General features: G+C 43.1%; 1 protein-coding gene across 1 annotated transcript; it reads left to right on the top strand.

Annotated features, from left to right (window-relative positions):
- Positions 1–11: 11 nt before the first annotated feature.
- LOC132977316 (enhancer of mRNA-decapping protein 3-like) lies at positions 12–27,944 on the top strand. The gene is made up of 7 exons (XM_061042254.1): positions 12–115; positions 1,529–1,714; positions 2,371–2,570; positions 12,530–12,886; positions 20,430–20,583; positions 24,010–24,227; positions 25,754–27,944. The coding sequence occupies exons 2-7, from the start codon at positions 1,551–1,553 to the stop codon at positions 26,086–26,088; spliced, it is 1,428 nt and encodes a 475-aa protein (XP_060898237.1). The 5' UTR covers positions 12–115; positions 1,529–1,550; the 3' UTR covers positions 26,089–27,944.
- Positions 27,945–27,989: the final 45 nt, after the last annotated feature.

Raw genomic sequence — 27,989 nt, 5'->3', positions numbered from 1 at the left:
CCACGTGGGAAGCGGAGGAAGTGACGTCACACGCTAACACGGGAAACAGCACGAACAACAACCGGAGGAGCTTTGACTTTTTTCCTGAAATCTCGCCACAAAAATTATCGAACAGGTAACTATAAATATATACAAACCCAACCGCCAAAAACTCAGGATGTGGTATGAGAAAATATAAGAATATTTAACAAGGCTGTCGCGGTCGGCTTCTATTTAAGCGAACAGAAGCTAAGCTAACGTTAGCTTCACAAGCTAGCACAGCTCAACGCCTGTCAGGCTAAATACGTTCATTTCTCTTAACACAGCGCTTTTCTGGATTACATGTAGGGTTGTTTTAATCTCAACTACATCTATACTTAATTTTACCTCCGTGGGGTGAACGAAACAGTCGAAAAAGCGAATTTAAAGCTCGCCGGTGTTACAGTGTAAAGAGTTACCGTGTTAACTGGTGACTTTCTGGTTGTCGTAGTTATAGCAGATTTTAAAGACGGAATATCCCTACGAGCAGCTCTTATAGCTCTTTGTGCCCTTGTTTATGATGTGAAGATATACTTATCAGTTACTTTAATAATATAAAACATTAAACAAAGAGGACATTACGTTTTCAACATGTGCTGAGAGTCACCAGATAACACGGTAACTCGTTAAACCGTAACACCTGCTTAAATGAGGCTCGAGTAAAATGTTCTCTTTCATACATCACAGAGCCTCTTATAAGACGAAGCATGTACTCACTACAATTTAATTTATAAATGTTTAGTAGTTTACAAAGTACACAACTTCATTACTTCAGTCAAAGTATAGATGCATATAGTTAAATAAATAATTAAATATGACTAATAAAAGTTAAAAGTGCTCAGTCAAATTAGTGCTGGAGTTCTTACACTTACGTATTCAAACAGATTAAAACAATCTCTAAACATTGTTATATTTTCACGATGCATGAAGGCAAGCTGCACATTCTGCTACGTTATGTTGATTTAGAAAACATTATTTAAAATGTTTAAACTCACATGCTGCAGATTTTCAAAATAAAAGGGACAATAACAGGTAAAACCAAAAGTACCTGATGACAAGAGAAAGAGTCAGCCAGGCTTTACACAGCGAGAAAACATTCACATTTCAAACATGGGCTGCAGATGTGGCCTCAGGTGGAGAATCTTAGCCGCTTTCACCATCATCTAAATGAGCCGCCTAATCTGAGTGATGTTTGCTTTATGTTCAAGCATGAAGACGCACAACATACAGGTACGGAAACACCAGTTAGACAAACCACACGCACAGCTACACAAACACAGTTAAATCGTCTTTCGGGTCGGATTTGAGAAAATAATAGAAAATTCATCGGCTGCCTTCAGAGCAGAATCAGCGAGTATCGGGAACATTCATAGAAATTCAGAGGAGTCAAAAGTAAAAAGGTGTGATGTTCATGATTTAAAACGATAAAAGCCAACCTTGAAGACTGTTTGAAGTTGTAAAATCCAAGCCGTGGGTGGTTATTTTTCTTCTTCTGTGGTTTGTTTTTCAGGCACACGATCACAGCGGACACAATGGCCGCAGACTGGCTGGGGAGTGTTGTGTCTATAAACTGTGGGCAGACTTTGGGAATCTACCAGGGAGAGGTGATTTCAGTCGATCACGCGAGCCAGACCATCTCGCTGAGACGGCCGTATCACAATGGAGTCCGGTGTCCTGTTCCTGAGGTCACTTTCAGGTGAGACAGAAGGATACTGACTCACACATGAGATCAGTGCGATGGCAGACGTTACCAAAACTAGTGCTGGTGGTGACGTTGCTCACTGGACTTTTTTACATGATCATACAAACACAGCTGCTCTCCCTCAATGTTGACGAGCAGAGAGGAGGATGTGGGTACGTGACACTATCTGTAGAAGGTAAAAATATGGGGAATATCATACATCTGGAAAAAAGAGCACGAGGCGACTAAGATTTTCAACTGAAGTGTTACGGGGCGGCCGCACAACACAGGCGAACGCTCCCCCCTCCATTGAAAACAGTTTAAAAAAGACACTGCTGCTCAGAAAAAAACCAGCAGGTGGACTCGAGGCCTAATTGACCAAACAATTAATTGATTTTGAAGAAGTGATCCATACATGAATCAATGTTGAAATAGTCATTAGTACCATCTGCTGCACAAACTTTGGTGAAGTTCATCTACCTGATCTATCCCAGCATCGCTTTCACTTTGTGTATTTTGATTCATAATCCAGATCCTGCAGCCTACGTTGTGATTGTGTCCCTTTAAATGTCAGCGCCTCTTTTGTTTATCCAGTGGCATGCACACAGGGATCTGTTGTTCACTTTGCAGTCTGAGCTCTGAGTAAGGCCAGCTGTGCGTTTGTCTTCCAGTGCCATGGACATCAAGGAGTTAAAGTTCCTAGACATCCAGCATACAGCCAACAAGCTGGGCTCCGTCCAGGGAGCTGCAACAGAAGCCAGCGTCACGACTTCAGGACGCCTCGCCAACAGCAACAGAGTCCCGAAACCTGAAGTCACAGGCAGCAGCTCTCAGCCCGGCGCTGCTCCCATCACCATCCTGCGCAGAGGAGGTAGGCAGATGTCTGACAGTTGACTCTTCTTTGGTCCAGATCAGCAAATACTGAAATCACTAACAAGTCCATCATGCCTCATGAAAAGTGACACTTCAGGATTATATCCAAAATGTGTTTTTAAACTGCACAGAATAATTTATTTTAAAAGATATTTGTAGGCCTTTATTGAAAGAACAGCTGAAAAGAGACAGGAAATGTTGGTGGGAGAGAGCGGGGGATGATATGCAACCAAAGGTCCGAGCTGAGATTCAAACCCACGGCGGCTACAGTGAAGACTATAGCCTCTGCACGTAGGGCACCCGACATAACCGCTAAGCTATCTGGCGCCCCTTTTGTGGTTAATTTTAGTTGTTAAACTTCTAAAGGTATATTTTAAAAAATCATATGATGTAGATACCTGCATCGAAACCATGGCAACGAATGTGTAAGTCCTAATCACCCAGTGTTGAATAACTTGTTGTTTTAATTCAAGCAAACTCCTGCACAGCGTCTTTAACTGCACAAATGCGTTGGAAACATTTCATCACCAATGTGATTATGCAATTTATCCAGTGTCACGTCCTCTGCCCTCTGTGTGTTTGTGAGAGACATAAAAAAGGTTTGGACAGCATTAGTGTGGGAGTGCTGAAAGAGGAAGCATGACGGGATCATTTAGTCAATCAGCACCAGATGACAGAAACCCTTTTCATACTAAGCCCAGCCGTCATGACGTCTTTGTACGTTCATATTGATTCTGCCTCGGGGTCATATTGGTGTCCCGGCCTGTGAATTCACATTGCCCTTCTGCGTTGTGGATAGCGTCTCAACGCTTTCTATTCATTTCCTATGGAAAGCCGGAGAGGCAGTCGCTGCAGTGCATGTTGGGATCGTTGCGGTGAGTTTCGAGAGGGGCTCTGGCACGCTCGCCGGACAACAATTGACCAGATCTCTATTCTATGTAAATTAGTGCACAGACCGCCCAGACTAGCAGGAGACGTCCAGGAGAAAATCTGAAGAAGCCCACTTTTGAAGTGGGTATACAATGTCCATCAAGTGGAGAGTTGAGTGCTCCAGCGCGATCCCTAGAATCCCCCTCTGTACCATCTTAACCTATGATAAGATGGTACAGAGGGGGGATCACTTTGTCCCCCCAATATGCCTCTGACAATCAGATTGAAAGCGAAACGTCACAGTCTCATTAGGGCTTCTGTCAGGTTACTGAATCCTTTGACCTCGACTCTCCACCCTGCACGTCCTCATTAAGATGTCACAACACGAGTCTGTGCAAGTAGAGCGTGATTGTGTAAGTGAATTCTAAAAACAATTGACGGATTATTTTACAAACAATCCTGAGACATTTTGACGCAGCTTATCATGCGGTTGGAAAGCCCAGTTTATTTTAAAACTTTTGCTTATTCATTGTTGGCGGCACTTCCTGGTTCTCATCATGTAACTTGTTGCTGCACAGAGTCATGTCCTCCGTGACAGGAGTGAACCACAGCGATGTCCACACAGTACTCCCTCTGTTAAAACAGAAACATGTTCATTGCCAAAGGAAACATGGCAGCACGCAACAAAATGTGTCACCTTTTTTTACTTGACTCACCCGTCTAATTATTTCCAGTCATGCTGAGCTGAAAGTGCAAAGTCACCTGACGTCACAGTTTTTTTTGATTGAACGACACATGCAAGACTTTTTTTTTGTCGCTAACAATAGAGCGGATGTGTTTAATGTGTCAGCTGGTTACACTGCATGTTTACTGAATCACAGGGATGAAGGGCAACAGAAACCAACAGTCCATTTCAACACTGTCTGATTTATCCTGCACGGTACGGCTCTGAGAGGAAGTCGGCTAAATGTAATGGATTCATATTTCATGAAGTGTTCTTCAGTCGTGGCAAAGCAGAAACATCCAACAGGAAGATGTAACAATGTCTTGTAATCCAACACGGTCGCTCAAGCCAAAACATTCTGCCATTGTCCAGCTCTGATTTTTTGTTTATCTGAAACGTCTGCCTGAGTAGGCGAAGCTGGAATGACCTCAGTCGTACCCGGTAGTAATTTGTGACGCCATTGGAGAGCAGCGTTGTGAAGCAGTGTCTGAAAGTCAAAGGAGAAACTTGTGACGGCTGATCCTCTTTGAGTCATTTGAGAGTGCACGATGCGTTGTTTTGCTTAAGGTTAATAAACTCACTGACAGAGCCGCCGCGACAGACAGGACATGTTTATCGTCGCCATGGAAACACCAGATGTTAAGACTGCGTGAGGTACTGACGCTGTATGTGCTGCTGTGATTAAAAAGCGACATGTAAATTATACTCGGATACATTAGCTCGTCTGTAAACTATATTGTCTTCTTCCTCGGGTCGGTTTCACCCGGTCGTCATGACTACGGTCAACCCTGGAGTTCATTTCTAATCGGGAACTGGGGGGTTTGAGTAGCAGAGAGAATAAGCCATCTTCTGTTATTGTTTTTGATTGAGAGCCCCCTGGTGGTGGACTTTACACACTGAGCGTTTAATCAAACAGATTTGTCTTGAGAGACCGCTGATCTCATTTAGAGGAAGACCTTACAAAGAGAAGTAGCGACATATAGCTTCAACGATTAAAAAGCAAACACGAGGGAGAGAAGTGGTTTCTAAACATTGTCAAAAAAACGGTGTGCATTGTTCTTGTTCAGCCCTGTCATTACTCCAGAGCGCCCCCTAGGGGTCCCGCACCCCCGCTTTGGGAATCCCTGAGTCGGAGTGAATGATCTGATGAAACACTCACACACACTCACACACACACACACAGCATGGACTCATTAGAGCTTTTTTAAAATCATTCAGGGCTGCTAAGTTATGGAGTTTAATAAAAAAAAATCTCTCTTACCCAATTCTGTTAAAAACTTCTGAAACAACAAATTGCGCAAATTGCGTGATTTTAAGATTAAGAGGACAAGTGAGAAAGAAATCTGGCCAAGAAAATGTCAGGAAACCGCAGTTTGTAAGAGTCTCAGCGCAACATGATACACGCTGGTAAACACCTATCCCAGTTGCTTTATCAGTTACACTCGGCTGTGGTTCAGTGGTAGAGTCGGTCGGAAGGTCGAGGTGTCAGATGTCTTTCTCGGGTGAGACTCTTAACCCCAGAAGCTCAAGTCCATTTACTCGCTCAGTGTAAGGCAAAACGTACAACTAGCTAATGAATCAGGCCGTCGACTGGCCTCTGATTCTGCTTCACAACTCTACGGCATCTCAGTTATTCACTTTACGTGTTCTGAAATAAGAAAGGAAAAGAGACCGTGTATTTATCAGAGACTTTTAAGTTTAAGTCCAGCACTTTATTACAGGTCATAGGTCATGGCTGTTGAAAGCCCTAGACCAGTGGTGTTTTGCTGCAAACTATTTTTTGAATCAGGTGAGAGAATCTTGATCTCAATACGCGGGGAGAAAAATCATGATTCACATTTTTTTTTTTTTTTGCCGCTAAAATGTTTGATTATTTTTTCAGAAACAGAAAAACATCAACAACATCACATCAGAATAATTGCCAGACATTTAGACATGTTCAATTTTAGGTCATAACCTAAGTAGTGCAGTTCACAAGGGGTCTTTAAATAGCTTCTCATAATTTACATGATAAAATAAAACCGTGAAAGGGAGGAGTCAGAATGAGTGAGGGCAAACCACCTAGCCCCTTATCTATTGATCTGTCAATTATTGTCTCCATTTTGAACATTTTGCATCGTACAAGTCCTTTTTTCATGATTCACATTTTAGCAGGAATGGTGCAGCCCCACTCCTGTGAGGAACTTTTGAGTTTTTGCTCGATTTTGTCGCGACCCGTGCGAGCCGTACTTCTTATCTCTTTGCTGATCTTGTCCTTTAAATAAGCTAATATAAAAGTGTGCTTTATTTTGACAGTCAAACACATCAGTCATTGAGGATCTTTGCTGTAGAAAATGTGAACAAAGGCTTCGTGCATTTACTCACTTTGTCTGACACTTACACCTCTGGCAACCATGAAGAAATGATGAGTAGTGATGACTATTGTCGCTGATGGTCTTGTTTACTGTTATAAGTCATAAAGAGTCATCAATATTAAATTCAGTCGGTTTCATGACCTGCTAAAGACCTGAACCTGCACATGTAGGAATGTTTCTACAAACTGCAGCTTGATTTAAATGGCGGCCAACATTTTCAGTGCTGAGATAAAATTCTAAAATGGGATGTTAATTGTCAGAGCAGTTCTGCAGTCACATGTCTCAGCTGTGCAGCGACACGCGTTGATACTGAGAAGCACATCTGCATCCCAAGTTGTGTCTGTGATTGTAAAAGAAAAAATGCAGAGCGTGTTACTCAACCTTCCTGATTAGATAAACGTTAAAAATGGCATTTCCTCTTGTCAACATCCACTCAGCAGGAAGTCTGGCTGGACGGCTCTGAGGCCTCGGCAGGAATCAGTAAATGTCGTTCACTTTCACATTCAGGATCCCCAAAACAATGGACGAGCCAGAGGTCAGGAGAGTCGGCTAATGGACGCTGGGTTAATAGTCTTTAGCCTGGTTGTAAAACTGACCTCTGACTCTGGTGTTTTTCCTGAAGCTTGCAAAGCAAAATAAAAGGAAGCCTGGTGTTTCTCTCTTTTTGGCTCTTCTATGGAGAAAGAAAATCTGTAATGAAGACAAATATGTTCATGTCTCTTTGCACACCACATGATTTAAAACGATACAGCATCGGTTATTTTAATGATAATTGGAAAAGTACCCAATTGTTAAAAAACCTATCTTAAGTCAGTCAGAAGGAATAATAGAGCGAGAGCAGCTCACAGGCCCCAAAAATATACTGACGTTTCTCAAGCCTGTTTGGCGTTTCCTAAAGATGCAGAAGTTGCATTCATGTGTCCTGCAAACACACAGAGAGCAGATGAGGTGACGTATAAAATTAGACGGCGTGCAGGAGATTTCTTGCAATTTTTGGAAATTAAAAACAAGAAATGTCTTATTTTCGGGTGCCTGGGAGTGGGACTTTTGTTCCTGTGGTATCAAAACTTGTTAAACGTTTGGATACTTTCTATGCCACATGAGCCTCTGTTTTTTTAATAATCCAGTGTTTGGTAAAGTATCGACCCTTAAAGAACTCCCCCACAGATCTCCGTCACATTTTTTTAAGCCAAAGCTGCTGCAAGAAAACAAGATAGGGCAGCTCCAAAATGACTGATGTTTCTTTTAAAGTTACATTTAAGAGAGCAGTGGTGGTGACATTTCAAATTATTTGTGCAAATTAGAAAGTTTGCGGGCGATTGCTTCCAATTCTTGGTCATTAAAAACTATAAATGTCCGCCTGGAGCTTCTATTTTTTCCCCCTGTGGTTCGATATTGTTTGATTTTTACGACTATCACATCGGCCGTTTACATTTCTGTGGTCGTGAGCCTAATGTAGTGTGATTTTTGTGTGCAGCTAGTTTGTCCTTCTCCCTGTGTGTTTCTGCTAAGAAGCTGGAGCAAGGGACCAAACGGCGTCTTTCTATGACTCCCCCCCCCTCCCCTGAGATTCCCATAGCGTGCTAAAGCCTTGTACCAAAGTTCCTCTTTACAATATGTGTGTGACTAAGATCAATAAACATTCCCCCCTCCCTCCCCACGTCTGCTCCTAAAGAGCAGCTCCAGTGTTCGTGCCTCTGTGCCCTCCTGTCCCCTCTATCTCCCCTCCCTCGCTCCTGCTCAGCACAGGAAACCAGCCCCCCCCTCCACTCCCCCCCCCCCCCCCCTCGCCGACAGGAAGCCATGTTGTCCCAGTGTGCTCGGAAAGGCCAAAGCGATATCAATTGTGGAAGCAGTGTTTACCTTTGGAGGTTTTATTTTAATCTCCAGCTCTCAGGCTGGTGGCCAGGGAGCTAATGCCCAAATTTCACAGAGCCAACGTGCTGAGTGGCCTGGGCAGGGCTGCTGCTTTCACACGCAATGCCATGCTCCCAAGAAGCCCCCCGGGCCACAAAGAAAGGGAAAGCAGGGTGGGCCCGATGCTTATACAAGACCACGGATTCCACGAATGGTTTTCTGAATATCTGCAATTGATCTTTCTGGGAGAGTAGGATGGGAATTTAGAAACTGCTCTCCTAAATGAAGCCTCTAAAAGTGGAACTGCATTAGACCCAAACAGACCTCATTAAGGCGGCATTTTATGAAACTCTTCTCTGAAGTGCCGTGATTCCACTACGCATGGAGAGAAACTGTCTGTAACTAAGAACAAAAAAAAATGTATTTCAGATCTTATTGGTGTTACTGTGCTTCCATGTTTAGTGAGAAATGTATTTATCAGGATAAGCCCCTTGAGGTGCATCACCTCGTTTTCAAGGGGGTCCCAAACATATATTTAGAAAGGTACAGCACAGCAATACAAAACCAAAACATAACACACTACAGAAGAAACAAACAAAGTAATACATACAACAAATACAACAAACAGAACACACAAAAAACAAAACAAAATAAAGGACAACACAGAGAACAGATACAACCATTACAACAATTTTTTAATTTTTTATTTAACCTTTATTTATCGAGGAAAGTCCCATTGAGATTAAAAACCTCTTTTTCAAGGGAGTCCTGGCCAGTAATTACAATAATTACAACTCTAGACTAGACACCTTAGAGGAGAGAGATTCAGTCTATACACAGAGAGAAATAAACAAACATTAAGGAGCACAAAACATAAAAGCTGTTTTAGCTCCACTTCAGGAAGTCACTCAGAGCTTCTCTCTGAGACTTCAACCGTTAACCGCACAGACACCAACGTGTGTTTAGTTCGTTCTACACTACACAAACTCATCTCACTCAGAGTGTTTGTCTAATTTCTGGTGAAAAATATATCTGAAGGCCTTGTGTCCACCTAGTGCTTTTTTACGGGTTGACACTGACTACTGTATAACCGACCACGCTCCGTTCTTTTTACTGTATGTTTTATATTTGAGATCTTTAACCCCCAGCGGACATGGAGCAAAGAGGACGTTGAGAAAAGCACGGGGAATGGCCTACATTTGGAAAAAGAGTGCTGGTGACGTCATCGGCGCCTTTTCTGAAAAGTTGAAAGATTTTCAACTTGAGTGCTCGGAGCGGCCGCACTTTTTCTCCAGGCTGCCGCTTTCTGCTGCCAACGCTCACCCCCTCATTGAAAATAACTACAAAATAGACTCCGGCGCTAAAAACAAAAGGCTAGATGGACACGGGGCCTAATGGAGGAACTTAATTAAAAAATGCAATTAATTGCAATTAACTTTCAGATGTGGATTACGATTATAAAAAAAAAAAAATGTGCTTATCAGCCCTAGTAGTAACATAAAAAAGTCTATTTAGACTTTAGTGTCTGAATGCATTAAACTTCCTTTGGCCAATCAGTCTCCTGTTTATCCCTAAATATCCCAGTAAAATTTTCCAATGAGATCATTTTAAGAAGTGATGAATAGTGTGAGCCTTGTCCCAGTTATTTTCCTGTTATGTATCATTTCAGAGTAACATTTTTCTTGAGTGCTTTTTCAAACAAATCTGTGTCGCTAAGTTTCTCTCTCTGCTGAAATCAGTGCAGTTCACACTCCCCGTCCTGCTACTTGTTATTCATTAACCTGTTTGGCTTGGAGCTGTGCCCACTTCATTCAGATTTTTTGAATCCTAGCATGACAGAACACTTCCTTGTAAATAAAGACGGCGTTCACTCGTGGTAATTAGCTCTTACAGCTGTTCACACAGATGAACACACAAACCCATCAGCTTCTCCTCCACCACATGTTGCACCAGTCTCCATGATGACTTCTCTCTTATATGAGCTCTAATCGGGAGTGTGTTTGTAAGTGCTCAGAGGGACACGAGGCTTTTTTTCTTTATCCCATTTTGATATTTTAGAGCAGCTTTGTAAACATGCATTTACCGCAGACGCAGCAGCTCTCGGCTGACTGAACGTCTTCAGACCGTCGAGGCCGTGTTAAGGCTGCATTGTGGTATTGAGTCAGGTCTGAAATTAGCTCATACTTAGTTAGAGTCTTTGTGTCAGTGCCAGTGTACTATGACTGAGCCTCCCAGTGTCTTGCGTGAGAGAGTCCAAAGTACCTTAGCTGTCACAGTGACAGTAGCGTGCGACTGTGCCTCTCTGTCTCCTGGTTAGCGTGAGAGCTCAGCGTGGTTGGGGTTGAAGGCCAGGTTTTTCCAGTTTTTCTTTCTTTTTCTTTTTTCTTCTCTGTTCATTTAGTTTTTTCTTTTTTCTTGTTTGTGCTAGCATGTATGTAAACTTTATTGAGAGGCGCTCAGTCGGCCATTGTATGTTTAGTGTGTCAGCGGTGTTTAGTTCTCAGCGATTTATAGTAACTAACCGTGAGAGGAGAAAGAAGAGTACCGCGGGTAAAAAGGAGTTTCGAGCATCCAGTCACAATTTGAGACTGCTGAGTGCAGGAGCGTATTGTTGTGTGGATTACAACATTTACACAACGCTGTGATGTATGGTGTGAAGGCTCATAGCTCATTCAGGGGTGATTAGGAGGGTTTAGGGGTAATCTTTACATTCTGAAGCCAAGACAGACCTGTGAGGGACCACAGCCCACCCCCCCCCCCCGTCTCCAGCTCTACACACATACACCAGCTGTATGTTTTTATACATGATGATTTCAAAACCAGTGTAGGGATATTTCCTCGCCATTCAAAGAACATTTGAATTAGGGCCTGACTAATGTGGGATTTTTGGGGCAGATACCGATATATTAGGGGTGGGAATCACGTGAGGCGCCACGATCCTTGAGATACGATTCAATATGATTTCAATTTTTAAACATTTTGCGCAATGCTGAGAATTGCAAAACAATATATAGCGATTTAACTTTTTGAACTGCATATTATGTCCACAAAACTAAACAAAATCAAGAAATGTTCAGTCTCAGTCGATTGATCTCACTTCAGTCCTTTTTTTTTCTACACAACGGGAGTCGAGTCCACAAACGGACCAACACTGTGATAAAAGTAAAACCCTGTAAAGACTGCATGCACCTCACAATCTGACCTGTTGGTATTTCAGTCTAACCAAAACTTAACTGACAACAAACATGTACAACTACAGTAATTTTTAACAATGCAACTTGTTCAAAATGAATTGTGCAACCCCTTCAGTAATTACACATTTAAAGGTATATTTGAAATAATGTAATAAAAACAAACGTAAATGTATTATAAAAACAGCGATACTTGGCAGCGATGAGACGATATAATATCGTGATACTAAGCTGTATCGATATTTTCGCCCAACTCTAACTGATTTATATATTATATTTCAATATTTTGGACAAAAAAATCCCCTGATACCGATATATTGGTGTAACATAGTAATAGCAAACTTAGACAAACAAACGTGCATTCAACACTTATAACTATGGCCCGACTGATATTGGACTTTTGGGGCCGATAAATATGTATCGCCCAATATCGTTCTTAGATCCATGTTCGATCTGTGCAGATAGATTGATATAGATACAAACATTTATCAAACACTTGTGGAAAATATTTATAACGAAGACAAGATGGTCACTCAACTGGAAAGTAACGACATACTGGAGAGGGATGATGTTTGTTGTAATCCATATAGCGCCCTCTGCTGGTGAAAGAGAACTGCTAGTGTAATACAAACGTATAAATGTTGTTTGACTGCTGAATACATCGAGTAATATCGGCGCATATCTGCCATAAACAGCAGTTTGTTTTGGTTCCATGCTGGTGCTCAAGGGCGACATCTACTGGATCAAAAAGTTGCACACTCTTCCCTTAAAGTGAAATACAATCTTTGTAATTAACCTCTCATCTTTCTTCACCCGGTATAATATACAATTCATTTAATTCAAAAGATTTTTTATGAATTATTGCCAGAGTTGTTGGAGTTCAGCATCAGCGCGTATTAAGTACAACAATAAATCACTTCCTCATGTTGCTAACTTCTAAATGTCTGTGTGTGCTCTCCAGCTCCTGCAGGCTCATCTAACAGCAGAGCGACCACACAAAAGAAGAACAGCGTGAAAAACGGAGGAGCTGGTTGGCCGATGAGACCAAAAGATGACGAGTGCTTTGGAGACGGGACCGACGAGGACCTGGACACGGACTTCGACTTCGAGGGCAACCTGGCTCTGTTTGACAAAGCTGCCGTCTTCTCCAAGATCGATGGAACCAACAGCCACGCAAACCGACCACAGCAGCACAGCACGCACGGCACACAACACAAGCCTCTGACCTACCGCCATGATGAGAATATTCTGGAGGTGAAGCCCGTCACATACCGACAGATAACAGGACCCCAGCACGGCGGCAAAGAGTACTGTACAGGTGAGAACAAAATACATGTGCATGCTCAAACCCCACTGACTCGTAGCATAAATCCTCGCTCTTCAGAAAAGGATATTTCAGGTGTTCAGTGTTTCCCCCAGGATGCACCCCCCAAAAAACTATGATGATCCCATAAAAACAGGTTAGAAATATACCTGGGCAGCCATACATTTACCTGGGAGGCCCACCCAGGTATCGTCTACGGTGGGAAACACTGATGTTTCTTTCCTTGCTTAAAGCTACTTTGAGGATTTTCTTGCTGGTCATAAGTGAGACTTGTATTTATAGCGACACCTCTTAAGGAAAAGAGATCATCAGTCACAAGATTAATTGTTTCTCTATAATTCTAAGGATTTTAGTCGTTATAAATGCCTGAAAGCGCTGCTGCAGAGCAGGTGTCAGATGATTTGATCAAAAACATTCTGCTATTTTAAACATTTTCGACGGCAAAGACTCTCAATAGCCATATTCGGCCATATATTTATTACTAGTTTTCTTTACGCTCTGTATGAGTATAAAAGCGCTGCCAGGTCTGTTGTCTCTATGACAACAGTCAATTAGCAACGGCTGCTGTATGACCGTTACTTCGCTGTTACCTTTTACTGTATTAGGGCTTTCACACTTGCAGAAATCTCCTGAAAAAACTCCTGATATTTCCAGGAGGAGCTGTATACCTGAACGCAAACAGCCAAAATTTTGGCTCAGACTTCACCCGGAGTTTCTCCTGCCAGACCTCTAGTATTTTTTTTGCAACAAGTCCGAGGGAGCTGATCTGAGAACGCAGCAGGATATTCTCTGGAGAATTCACCTCGAGCCAATAGGAGGGGGAGTGATGTTTATAGAATCTTTTGTGAAGTTAAATTTAACCAAAAGACAAAGATCCCTCTGCGCACAACTACGTTGAGGAACATTAGCTTTAGCTTTAGAGACCGGCAGGTTTCAATTGTTTGTTTGTTGTGCGAGTTAAATGAAATTAGAAAATGAGAGTCGCTTTCCGTTTTACTGTCCGATCTATGATGACATAAGGGATGTTCTTTTTTTTTTAAATGTCCTCAATTTACACTTATTTCTTTTGGCTAGACGATTGTGAAAAACTGGAATTGTGTTTTAAAAAAGTAACCTTTGTTATAGCAGATTTTATTTGTAAAGCCTGGGAGAAAAGACAGAACACGTTGTTTAAGACTGAACTGTTACAGGAGCCGGCGACTTTGTAATGTTATGATATGTTAATGTAAAAACACTGCAAATGAATTTTCTGGTGTCTTATAAACCCCATGAGGGTTGGGCACTTTGTGTGCATGACATGACACTAAAATAAATTCCATCATCAGGCTGATTTTGAAGCTGACGCTCGCTCGTGTCGCGTGCTCTTAGGACAGGCTGTTAGAGTGTTGACCGAGATAAAACACAAAAAAAGACCAAAATCTCACATTTGAGAAGTTAAACTGTATGAAGTTTATTCCTGTTACAAAGAAACAGTTATTTTTGGCTTGAGGGCGGATCACTCAGTTAATGTGTGAGTCTCTGAGGTTTTGTGTCTGATACGAGGGAGGAGATAAAGAGTCCTCTCTCTGGTTCAAAGAAGGTCTAAGGTCTTCAGGTCCTAACTAACATAGCACCTCTCACACGCCCTTCACTTCCTGTGCTCTCCAGGATTATTGGTCACACTCACCATAATCTCATTCCACATGAGGCTGTATACAGTGTAGCGGGTAGATAACATGAAGTCCCTCTTTGGGACATTTTATCACTGAGCATGTCAGCACTGTGAGCACAGCGTGTTTGTTTTGGATGAGCGGCTTATTTCTGTGTTTAAACTTTGACCAGAGCTACCAGGTGTTTATCTCATAACACTGTTTCCAAACACATTAACAGCTTTGGAAAAAAATGTAGACATTTTGTACACTCAAGCACAACCCAGAGGGGCTCTCTCTGAGGAACGTCCTGCAGCGTCTCAACGAGGAAAACTAACACTATTACAGGTCACAGTGGATGTGACGCCGTTCTGTCCCGTTGGTCATAGAAAGGTCATCTTGGGTCGGACTTACTGGAATGGTATCCTCCTGGTTACTGTTTATCATGAAGGGGACTTTTGACCCCCTCAGTTACTCACAGGGATGATAAACAGTTCATTTCACTCCAGAAACCCCCCTGTTGCATAACTGGTGAACACAGACACAAGATAAGCAGCAGGCACGCTAACACAGGCCCTGGAGTGCAAGGTGTGAGTCTCATGAGGGGAGGTTTTTACGAGAAGTAGAGGGCTCACGGTCACCTTCACCTCACCGTCTTGTGGTCTTGTGGTCTTGTGGTCACGGTATAAAGTTGCTGACAGGGTTGATATGATTGAAGAATGAAGCACATATCAAATCATCCCCAAACTCTGATGCAACTAATTCAAATGTAATGATTTCAACACCTGTTTCAATACCAAGGCAACAAAGGGACATTTCTTGTTTTAAATGACCAGAAATTGCAAGCAAACACCTGCACACTGTCTAAATTACACAATAGCCAATGTATTTATGCTGTTTTGACAGTCATGTGTAGGAGTTTGCTTGCACTTTTTGATCGTTTAATCCACCCTCCCTCACACTAAGATGCACTCTCAGGTCTTCTTCTTCCATTCAACTCACTGCACCACCCGCCCGCCTGTCCACCATGGGGTCCAGGGCCTTCAGCCGCTCTGCCCCTCGACCTCTGGAACTCCCTCCCACCACAAATCCGTAATATCGACTCTCTCTCCATTTTCAAATCTCATCTCAAAACACATCTTTTTAAACTGGCTTATTCAGTCTGATCATTCTCCACCCGGTCTCATAACTCCTTTTACATCCTGTACATACTCCCTTTGGAGGTTTACTGGGCCCACCCCACTGGGAGGAGACTCCGGGGTTGACCCTAGAGCTCATTGGAAGGATTATATACAGGGACACCTGGGCTGACCACTGCGACCCGACCTCGGATAAGCGGAAGTAAATGGATGGATACTTTTCAATACTATCAATCATTAAAATAATTGAGAGTGTATTGTTTTAAAACCACTGGTTTGCATTGTCCTGCTGAATAAGCGGACTGTGCTGAATATAAAGTGTAGATAGCTTTCTATGTCACAGGTCAGTTGTAGTCGTGATGGTGTTTCCGGGACTTTTATCCCAGTCTGTATCGGATTTCAATAACACAGAGCAGCTCAGCAGGAGGAGCTGCCATGCCGCCATCCTGCAGACAGCTGCCAAACACAGGCTCCTTTTCTTACCGTGCAGGCAGATCTGCTTCCCAGGGCTGTCATCATAATCCCCATCCTCTGCACTCTGTAATTAGCACGCCGCCGTAGAGCCTTACATAAACAGCACCTCTGGTGCAGGAACAAACCACAGCGCTGTTGACCTGGAAACTTTACCAGTAAACAGATAAATCAACAATACAAGAAACAGAGAAAGGAAAAACAAGAGTGCCAAGCTGTATGTTAGGCCTGCCTTAACGCACTGCAGGAGCAGTGTGGCGGGCCTGCTTCTATAGACTATTGTTTATTGTAGTGGTTACAGTCTGTGTACGTTTAGTTCTGCTATTGTATTTCTTTCCTGCGGAGCGATTGACTCCAGCTGTGCAGTGAAACCTCAGCGCAAACATGCCAGACTGCAACACAACTAAGCCAACTGGTTTTCTTCTTTGTTTACTTATTTATTTATGTATTTATGTTGTGTCACCTTGGAGAAGGCAGCATGCAAGCTTGGAATGTTTTTGTCATCACAGAACATTTAACCATTCTTAAATCGTCTTATAGGAGACTCAGAATGAACATAGAGACATTTTAATTAATATGAAAGACATATCGCAGGACTGACATGCTGCAAAATGTTTTCGATAGTGTGCAAGATTCTTTGGGTTCTATGTTCTTCAGAGTATTTTATCCAATGATCCTCTCAAAACATTATGATTGACAACTCTGGCAAAAGCTTTTTAGAAAAACTTGAAGAGGATTACACATAGAAGTGAATTTTAGAAAATCCAATGAAATCAGGTTTGTTGCATGGTATTATTTACAACTCATATGTGTAAAAGAAATTCAGAAAGCCCTCTTATATATGGCAAAAAAAAAAGAAAATGAATGCCACAGGATACTTCATTAATTTTTTAATTCCGAGCCCCCGTATTGCTGCCTTCTCAGAGCACAGGTCAACATAGTTCATCTCTTGCAGCTCTGCAGAGACGAGCGGAGCAGCAGCCTCGTCTAACCCTCCCTATCCCGGCTCAGGTCTTAGTCATACATGGCCCACATCCAGCCAGCGTGTATTGCTTTCAGTCCCGTCAGTTCCCTTGTCATGCTTGAAGGATTGCTTCCAGCTCAGTTTATTTTAGCGCTGCTGCACACTCATTGCTACCTGGTTTTGCTGGTTGCCTGCTGACATTGTTTTTTGCACAACATCGAAAGTGGGTGTGTGCGTGTGTGTGTGTGTGTTGGCATAAAATCAATGAATGTGTGTGAGAGTGTTACATAGGAGGAGATGGCGTGCGTGTGTAAGGAGGGGAGGGTGTTGTTTTGGTACCGGCAACTTCAGCAAGAGAGTCATTAAGAAGTGCACCTGGTGGGGTAGTTGAAAAGCAATTAGTGCATACTAGTGCGACTCCCACTTCCCCTGAGCCTGGCACTCAAGGCAGCAGTTTGCATGACAAGAGGCAGTTGACTTTACTGTGCTTATCGCTCACGTGAGGATTGGTATGTTCCAGATTTCTACTCCCTACTGAAACATATTAGCACTCTTTGTGCGGTATCAATACAAGAATAGTGGGAGGAGAGTAGGACAAGCCCAAAGATATTAGAATTTTATTCATGCACACATTGCACAGCATAAGTCTGTGTTTTGTAATTATCTTGTGTATTAGGGTGTGTGTGTCACTGTCCGGGTTGCATGCAAGGGCGTAAAGTTGTGGCCCGCTGAGAGTTCACTGCAGGATGAGGTGTGTGTGCTAGCAAGTGTGAGTGTGTGTGTATGAATTTGTGAACGCCAGTGAGGCCACCAAGTTCTCAGCTACCAGTCCGTAGATCTGTAGGAGGCCATTAAAGACTTAACTGCCTCCCAGCGGCTTTATTTATCAAAGGGATGCTGAGCCGGGCAGCTCCCCCAGCTTGACTTTCATTACCCTTCTAATGTGCCACAGGCGATAGACAGCCAAGGATTAGCACGGCCTCTTTAGAGGGTTCCACACACTTCAGTTTGTACAGTGATAAAAGGTCAAAGTGTAGTTCTGTAATACAGTAATTCAAAAAGTACACACAAGAGAACAATTCTGACAAGGCCAGGGGCCGTGACATGACAAGCCCCAGAAAGGGAAACGCATTGAAGCATTTATTAACTAACCAAAAATAACTTTGATATGATGGTAGTGAGTGAAACTATTAAAGATGTCCTACTACATGATGTCACCAGATTTCAGACCTGGACAGAACTTTGACATACAAAAGCCAAACGTAGTTGTGGATATTGTAGTCCAATCTGCTGCATGCAAGGCCCCCTTAGTCTAAAGTCCAATCAGTAAGATATGTACCCAATGAAATGATAAAGGTATCTTACTATCTGATCAGACATTAAGGAAACATGCTATGTTGAAGTGCTGGCTTCTCTGACAACAACGCAGCAGCCAGTATGTCCTCCTTCTAACTTTAGATTCTGCTCCTGAATGCTCTGGATTTGTTTGGACCAGAGAAGGTAGGCAGAGTTTTAAGGCACCTCCACACGGCCGTTTTGGACGCCCCTCGGTTTGTCAGATATGAGAGCAGTTATCAGGTCAACAGGTGTTGCAGCGATGGAAGTGGGCAAGAGAAGTGGTTCAGATAGAAGTGATTGTACCCGACCTAAAAAGCCTCTGCATGTTTCTAATAAGCTCCACGAGCAGAAACGTGCTCAAACTAGGATCAATATTGGAGATGCTTTTGAAAAATGGAGAGAGGTTAGAACACAGAAAGGTTTACAGACCCATGCAGAGCTGGATAAACACTGAAGCTTCAGAGTCCACCACATGGTGACCTGAGTGAGCATCGACTCTAGAGAGGAGGGGGAGGGGGGGGGAGACAACTCTCTACATCCAGTGTTTTGAATTTGGACTGCACTACCCATTTTAAACAGTAGGTGTCAGAGTTACATATTGCTCCTTTTAAAACTGATGCCAAGAACCTTTCGATCTGGTTATATTGACTGTGTTTCAACGTCTACATTAAGTATTGTAAACATAAAATACGTGTTTAGGTTTTTTTATTTGAAGGAGCTGAATTGAATGGGAGTGTGTTTCCCATTCACCAGCATGCCTCCCCCATGTTTTGCTCTCCCTGATCTGTCACCACGAGCCGTTGGGATACAGGTGTCAGGTGTTCATATGTATACGATGTTTGTCCCCTTTTTGTCACGCCAACCCGCTCTATGTTTTGACTGAGGCAGCAGCCGATGTGGGGGGTCCGGCTGAGCGCAGCCCCCGTCCCAGAGCTGCAGGGTTGGGGATTGGTCAGAGAGCATGTGATGGTGCGTGTGAACTCGGGGGGCCCGCAGGGAAAAGGCGTCTCACTCCGGCTCACCTCGCATCTGTCATGTTTTGTAAAGGCTGCCAATCTTCCCTTTGTTGCCGCAGACAGCAGTGACAAACGGCAGAGGAAATGGAGAATCTCCCCGTGATGGGAACAACATCAGGTCATGAAGGAGGAGGAAGGGCTTTTCCCTTGGGAGTGGGCTTCTAGCATCAGGACAGTTGTTGCTTACACGTACCCAACGCCCCCCCCCCCCCCCCCCCCGAGAGCCCGAACACCACCGTTTGTCGTTGTCTTAGAGGTCACGTTTCTTGGTTTGTCACATTATTGTGCACTGATACAGATAAATGGCAAAATACCAAAGTCTGAGACGTCATAACTCCGGTCGGATTCACAATTATGTAACATTTCCAAGAATGTAAAATTCAAAGGAATATTTCTCGTTCTTATCGTTCCCTCAGTTTATCATTTGCTGTTCTGTGTAAGAGAGAGAGAGAGAGAGATTTTGAAATTGAAGATTGGTCTGGAGTTCGTGCTTGTGAAGACATTTTTGTGCCTTGTGTCTTGCCTAAGGTCACTTCATCCAGGCAGATGTTTGCTGGAACGGCATCATGTCGTTATTTACCAATAAAAACTCCTCTGTCATGCTCGAGTTTAGTTTGGTTAAAAAAAAAACAGAAAAAAACTAAATTCAGAGAGGTAGCATTAACATGCCATCTACAGTGGTGATCCTAAAGTCTGTTGTGGCCTTTGGCAAAAAAATTCACTGGAGGCCGCCAAAACCAGCGTTCATCCCCATTTAGACAAGAACAAGAACAAACATCATAATGTAATGCTTAGTGATGTAGTCAAGTCCACACTAACTGAGACCAAGACATACCCGAGACCAGAGTGCTCCGAGGCCAAGTCAAGACCAAGACCAGGACCAGGGCGAGACCCAGACAAGACGTGTAGTTTCCTGCCTTGCCTTGTTGACAAGCAGCTCATCCCGTCATCTATCTGACCTCATGTTTTCTCTCTCTGCAGATTCAGGCTTGGTGGTTCCCAGCATTCCCTATGAACTTCATAAACGTTTACTGGCAGCCGCAGAGCGTTGGGGCCTTTCTGTGGAGCGCCGACTGGAGACGATCGGCGTTTGTTCCTGTCAGATGGCTCTCACTCTGCTGGGCGGACCAAACAGGTAAGGAATATCTCTCTCTGGGCGGCCGACTCAGATTTATGTCAGTCGAGAAAATTTGGTTATTTAAATCAAAGCTTTGAATTCGTCCACTTCTCTGTTGTTGAGTGCCAAAACAGACTCGTGTTAAACCGAGGGATGTTCTTAGTGAATTATTTCTCTGTGGATTCATCTGAAATTTAAATTTAGACCAGTCCAATAATCTAAATGTAAGAAAACAATCAGAAAAAAGTCAAAATTGAACACAATTTATAAAACTCAGCTAAACACTGTCCAAAACCATAAGCCCTCTGTATATGAAGAAGTCAGTGTGGCTCCTGAAAACAAACAAACATTGCAGATGGATTGGAGTCGTGCGTGATGATGAACGGTGAATGTTTTGCCGCTGCAATCTTCGATTACAAGCTCCTCCATTTCTGGGTCAGAAAGTTTATTTTCTTTGTGAAACCTTCGATCAGCTCGCTCGTTTGTTTGTGTGCACTTTCAACCACGAGCTGCTTTGCATTGACTGTTTATGGTTGAATGTGGGCGTGTCGAGGGCGGAACACGGGGCCGGATCGTGATCTGCAAAGGGAACATTGCGTGCAGGTGTGCGTGCGAACGGTTTTATAATTCTGAATGATCTTGGGCGCACGCCATTTCTGAGTTTTTGGTCGCATGTACACTTTTAGTTTGGATTCTACGCACTGTTTTAAAAATGAGAGCCCTGCTCCGTTTGATTTGGAGCGGAGGTGTCTTGGTATAAAAACGTTAAAAAAACCCACACAGAGGGAATCCTCAACTTCAAATAAGCTGAACGCCATCAAACGAGCTCGAGGCCGCCGCGCTCTCAGTGCCTCCTGACAACTTGAGGTGGAGCATCATAGAGACACAGACACGTGGAAACAGAGAAACTTTGTTAACGCTCATCAGAGGAGGGTGATTGGAGCAACATCCCGTCATGTTGTTGCTCCAGAATGATCCCGTGTTCAATGTTTCAGTGACAGGAAACTTGTCGTTGGAAGTCAGGGTCTTCTCTACCCATAAATCAAGCTGCTGACTTTCAGTCGGCAGCCCAAAGAAAACACAAAGTTAATCGCTTCCTGACCAACATGTCACTCGGTCTGATTTACAGCACATTGCAGACGGAGCCAATGTCATCTGTTTAATTATAAGAAGAATGTGCAGCGAGGTGCCAAACATGGTTACACAACCATCAGAGCTGCTCCACGCAGCTTTCTGTTTGCCTGTCATGTTTTCTGGTTTCTATAGCGATCGTCTCTTTTACTACCTTGTATCTACACGAGTGAGCGGGTGTTAACTTTGAAGAATACTGACAGGGGTCACACTGCAGGTCAAGAACCTCTTGTGGACTTGAAGCAGCTCCGTTTGGTGTTGTTAACCTGCGTCTTTTTACGAGCGCTGACGATCGTTTGTGAGATGACAGAACGCGAGCACAGAGGCTCATGTAACAAACGCAGGTTTTAACAGTTTAGTGATATCTACATGTGTCCGGTTAACACTGGAGCTACAGTGAGCTCCTAAGATCAAGTGAAATGTTGTATTCCAACACCAGGATCACAGCAGTATCATGGTGCAGTTTTCATAAGTAATGGGACATTTTCATACGGATCACATCTGAATCAGTGTTCAGAGATCGTGTGCCGTCTTTATTACCGCTTCGCTCATGCCCAGTTTCACTCGTCAACTGTCCAAACGTCTCGTCGCTTGTTTGCACTTGAGGTTCTGTAACTTGTTACAAACGTTATTTGACTGAAGGACTCGCTGCCTGGGACCTTAAAGTCTGTTTTAAATCTTCTGACTGCAGTGACTAGCTCACTCTTCTGTATATAAAAAGCTCAGTATTTACATAATTCATGTTCTCAGCTGTATGACACAGCTGAAGAGAGACAGGAAGTGTTGGGAGGACAGAGTGGGGGTATGACATGTAGGGTATAACTACTGCCTCATGCAACATAACTACACTATCCTTCTGCTCGGTGTAGGAACGATTTTCAAGCAACACTTTATATTAGGATGAGGTCACAATATTCACCATTAACTAGTCGCTTGTTATCATGCTAAGTAGTAGCATACTGGCTGCTTATCAGCTTTATCACTCAGCATCCACGGGTCAAAGACAACACAAGGTTCACCCTCGCTTTAGGACGAGCTTCATCCGCTTGGTGTTTCACCTCAGTGTGATTATGTTTTGCTGTAAGTCCACGTCCGTCATATTTGCCAGGCTGAATCACGTCCAATCACTGAACTGTATCCACTCCTAAACTCACCTGCTGCGATGTCATTGGCTGGAGGAAACACACCAGCTCCCCGCCCAGAAACGTCCCGAGTCAAACTTGTCACATATTATTGAGTGGAGGGAGAGAGAAATATGAACATCCTCTGAATGAATAATGCTGTAATATCTTTTCTTATTGGAACGTACATTTTTCAGAGTGATTAAATTAAGAGATTAAGAGTTTTCATCACCCTGAGAGGAGAGAGAGCGTTACATCCGTGTCTCACATTTCCTTGATTAATAAGTGTGAGACGCAGTCGGCATCATTCTATGACATTGTTTATTTTCATTCATTCATTTCTAATGCTGCATTCATGTGGTGTCACACATATCGGGAAAATAAAGTTTCCGAGTTGGAAAACGCTCGATAACGCCTTCTCAAGCTGGAACAGAAACTTGAACAGAAACTTGGGAAAGACTTTGGTGCCCGCCTTGCTGACTTAATGTCATATTTGTCATCAACATGGCGGGCAGGAGATGCTATGTTAGTGGTTAGAAACTTTGTATTGATTCCCGTATTGCACATCAACTTTTGGAGTTTAAACTCTCCTAACAGTGAGATTCGGCGACACGTCTTCTTTGTAGCATCTGTGTCGTTTGTTGTTGTTGTTTTTGTTACAACATTACAAATTACGACTTTCCAAATTGAAAGCATGTGATCACACTGAAGTCGGGAAGATCGACTTCCCAATGCGGAAACTGGAACCATCAGAAGAGCACCTGAATGCAGCATAAGAAGTTAAGACAATTAAAAGGAGAGTGTAAGAAGAAGCCTCAAATGAGTATTATAAAATAAATAAAGCACACTTATTTAAAACAGTTACAAACAGAGGTTGGTGGGTTTAAAATCAGGTTTCTAAAACATCCAAAAGGTCAAAGTTCGTTACCTTTAAGGAGGTGTTGTGTTTTGTTCCCAGAGTCCAGTGTAGAATAAGAAAAAGCTGATGTTCCCAATTCTGATCCGACTCGAGGAACACTGAACCGTACCTGTTTTGAGGATCGCGTCTGATGAAGCCATGCCAAGAAATATTCAAGTTCTGTTTCATATGATTTATAAATACAAAGGGAGGTAGTTTGATTCGGGTTTGTTAGGTACGACATAGTTTGTTTTTTGTGTCTGGTGTAACTTTGTCATCTCTGAACGTCACCAGACTCACCCCGAAAAACACCCACCAGAGACCCACGGTGGTCATCCTGTGTGGGCCGCACATCCAGGGAGCGCAGGGCATCAGCTGCGGGCGACACCTGGCCAACCATGAAGTGGAGGTCATCCTGTTCCTGCCCAACTTCCTCAAGATGCAGGAGTCGGTCACCAGTGAGGTGAACCTGTACAGCCGGACCAGTGGCAAGCAGGTGGCCAGCGTCAAAGGTAAAACACACACACACACACACACACACACACACACACACACACACAGACACACAGACACACAGACACACACACACACACACACACACACACACACATGTCTAATCACAGAAGGAGAGAGATATACTGTATATCTATATTTAGAGCTACCTCTCTTGTAAACTGAGCACGCTTCATAATAACATAAAGTCATGCATGTGTTGAATTATGACGTTATGTTCAAGAGGTCACCGTGCTCAGGCCCGGTTAGTCCTGGAGCAGTGTGAGTGCAGGCCAGAGGGGGGGATGTGGAGGGGGAGGGAGTACAATCATGCTTAAGTGTGGTACGGGACAACTTTGTCTAGTGTGAGTGCGCCCTGAGTTTCCGGTGTGTTCCCGATGATTGTGTGAGTGTGACGCGCGCTCTCCGACTGTGACATCATCACGTATGTGCGGGCTCTGATGCAGACTTTAAAACACCAGACTACACACTTTCAATGAGTCCACATTTCTGCACGACTTACCCAGAGTTCATGATGACGTGAAGGCTCCAACTAAATGTAGACAAATGTTTGTGTATTGAAGCAGTATTCAATAAAGTTTAAAAATAAATAAATCAGTTTAAACAAAGAGAGCGTGGACATGACAGGAAAGGTAACATGTAGCCTAGTCACTAATTATGGATATTTATAGCACATTTAACAAGTTGTTTGAGGCAGATTTAACTCAATAAAGAACTTATAAATATGTATAGATATTTAAGTGTTTAATATTAAATCCTATTATTCAACTTTTAAAAGATTGCTTAAATATATAACAAGTAAATAGGCAGTGTTTCCCCTATGTGCACCTACCACCGCTGCTGACTTTATTTAAAAATATGAGTTTTGAAATAAATTAATCATTTTGTTTTGTAATATTCTGACTCCTCTCGTCTTTTGCCGTTACCCACAAGCCGGGTTATGACAATAGGGTGGTCGTTGGTTTATTATTTTGTCCATTAAATGTTGATAATTATTTTAAGAATTTCAAAAATTTGCACGCAACTAAAACTTTGTTAAACTTGGCCACCGCTGCTACAACTCCAACCGAGGGGGAAACACTGAGAGGAAATACAAAACCCTACCAGGGGTTTTAAAAAAATATATAATTCAGTGTTGTTTCCTGGCAAAATGTGATGTCATGATAGTGTGTCTCATTCCTCATCTTTTTAATATCATGTCAAACACTGTGAGGCGTCAGTGATTAGGCTGTGGGGTGGTCACTGGGATTGGGCCTGAGAGTGTTTGTTTTGGGAACACTGTTGTTGTGTTGGGACGGACCAGCTAAGAGAAATGCTGCCCTCTGGTGGAGAAGCAGCGTTCAAAGCAAGACCTGTGCATCATTTTTATTTTCATACTAGTTTTTTAATTCTATAGGGTTATGAAGAAGTCTGTGTTTAATTCTCCTGAAAATCAAACCTGTAATCCTGCATGCTTTTTTTGAGGCACCTCACAAACAGCTTAACCACCACCTGTTTTTTTCACCCTCCTCTTTAACTGTCCCAGACCTGCCAGCAAGCCCCGTGGATCTGGTCATCAACTGCTTGGACTGCCACGAGAACCGACTTCTGAGGGAGCAGTCCTGGTACCAATCGGCTGCAGACTGGGCTAACAGTAACCGCGCTCCGGTCCTGAGTATCGACCCGGCAGTCGTCGAGCAGTGCCACAACATCGAGGCCAAGTGGACTCTGTGTTTGGGCCTCCCCCTTCCTTTAGCCGAGTCGGAGAGCAGAGTCTACCTCTGTGACATTGGCGTCCCTAAACGGGTTTTTCAGGAAGTCGGAATCAGCTACCGCTCACCTTTTGGTTGTAAATTTGTTATTCCGCTGCATTCAGCGTGACATGTGACCCGCTGATACGGCTCTTTGTTACACATGGACGAGGGGGGGAGAGGTACCTTTGTGTTTGTGGCTGAAAAGTTAATACCTGACTAAAACAATCTTTGTTACATGACTACATGACACGTCTGAGAGCACGCTGTGTAGGCTTTTCCTCGTGTCCTCTGGTAACTCCCAGGGGGCCGCTGCACGTTGCGTGCGACACCTCTTGTTTTTGAGAGGGAAAGGTTTCCTGTTCTTTGGTGTGTTTTGATAAGGGCTCTGTGCTACGAGGTGAATATGTTTACAAAGTGCTGACCACTGTGAGTTTATCTCTGCCCTCTGACCGTATGACCAGTCAGAGCAGCAGAGACTAACTTCCTGTTTCCTCCTTCAGATAGCATACAGGGGTCTGATCGTGACCTTACAACCCCTGCAGCCCAGCTCAGACTGAAGCAGTCTGCTAACTCAGATCTACTTCTCCTCTGGGCCGCAGGTCAGCAGATCCTTTTGTCTTTTCAATCTTCTTTTCAGGGCTGCATTCTGTCCAGCAATCGTTGTAGCATGTTGAACTACAGAGGTCCTTTATATTTCTATTTATTTTTGGATTCTATCTCAGGAATAATGAATGAAAAAGAAGAAAAACCCACATACTCTTTCTGCACTGTTGGCTCCGTTGAGTTTATAACCACTGACACTGAAAATGAAAAGTGGTAGCAGAGTCCCTGGAGGATTACATTTTTCTGTATTTCTGAAGTCTCACACATTTGACAGGAATTTCAAACGCACATTCCAAAGACCGAGAACATCCTGGGCCAGGTTAATCTCTAAAGATTATAGCCAGCGAGGTGTTGTGAAATCTAATTATTAAACCTTTTCCATTTTTTGACTCGTCAGACTGCCAAATCCTCCGGCCAACTGTCTTTGTTGCGGTCGGCATAGTGACCTCTTGTTACCTTTCAACGGCGGATTTTTTTGAACAACAACAAAGAAAAGAAGTCTTTATTTTTGTGAACTGACAGATGTGCACTTTAAGGTTGTGCAGCTTCATCTTTAGGAAGTCCTTGAACTTTTTTTTTCATCCTTGAAAAGTGGCGTTCTTAAACTAACAACCTGAGTGTTTCTCAGGCTGCACGCTCAAATGATCTAGCATTAAAAAACTACCTTGAATGTTTTTCTCAAAGACAATCCTGAACATATTTTCTTACAGAGCCTTCCCTAACGTTGGATGGATTTAGGCTCTAAAAGTTGAAGAAATAGTCGAGGAATTATCGTTGAACAAGAGCGCTCTTCAATCACACTAACCCGGGAAATTAAAGAATTGTACTTTTTTTTTTTTTGTTCATCTCGAGATCTTGTAAATAAGAGATCTGAATATTAACGTCAGTGAAATATTTCAGATTCACTTGAGAGCCTCCACTCGGGCGCACAGGAAGTTTAAGACATGCAGCCTCAGCTCATATGCTTTCTTAAAACGACCGTTACATTTCTTCTTCACTGCCGGGAAATATTAAGAGAAAAGTCTCATCTTCAGACTCGCTGAGAAAAGGAGGAAAAGGAGAAAACACCGTACACGAGGTGAAATCATTTCTGTTTAGTTTTTTTGTATAACAGTCTCTCAGGAGGATGGTGAACTGTGTGTTAAAGTATTTTGATGTTTTGATTTTCTTTGTAAACTTTCTTTTTGTTGTCGACAAAGCCCCTGACATGAGGGCAGAACGCCGTCTGTAAAGATGAAACACTTTAGAAAACCCGGTCAAAGGCGAAGCTGCAAACAAACACTGAGCTTGAGTCTTCAGGCGGCATGGTGCTAAGATGACAATGAGTGCTCTTTTATATGCAAGTGAAATAAAAAAAATAAAAAAATATTTTGGAAAAGAGTTTGTGTGAACGACATGATCTGTCATGATTACTGAGAAGCACAT

This window comes from Labrus mixtus, chromosome 1 (genome assembly GCF_963584025.1).
Source record: "Labrus mixtus chromosome 1, fLabMix1.1, whole genome shotgun sequence".
NCBI classification, from domain to species: domain Eukaryota; kingdom Metazoa; phylum Chordata; class Actinopteri; order Labriformes; family Labridae; genus Labrus; species Labrus mixtus.
The sequence above is the reverse complement of the archived record's forward strand: the minus strand, read 5'-3'. Positions and strand labels throughout refer to the sequence as shown.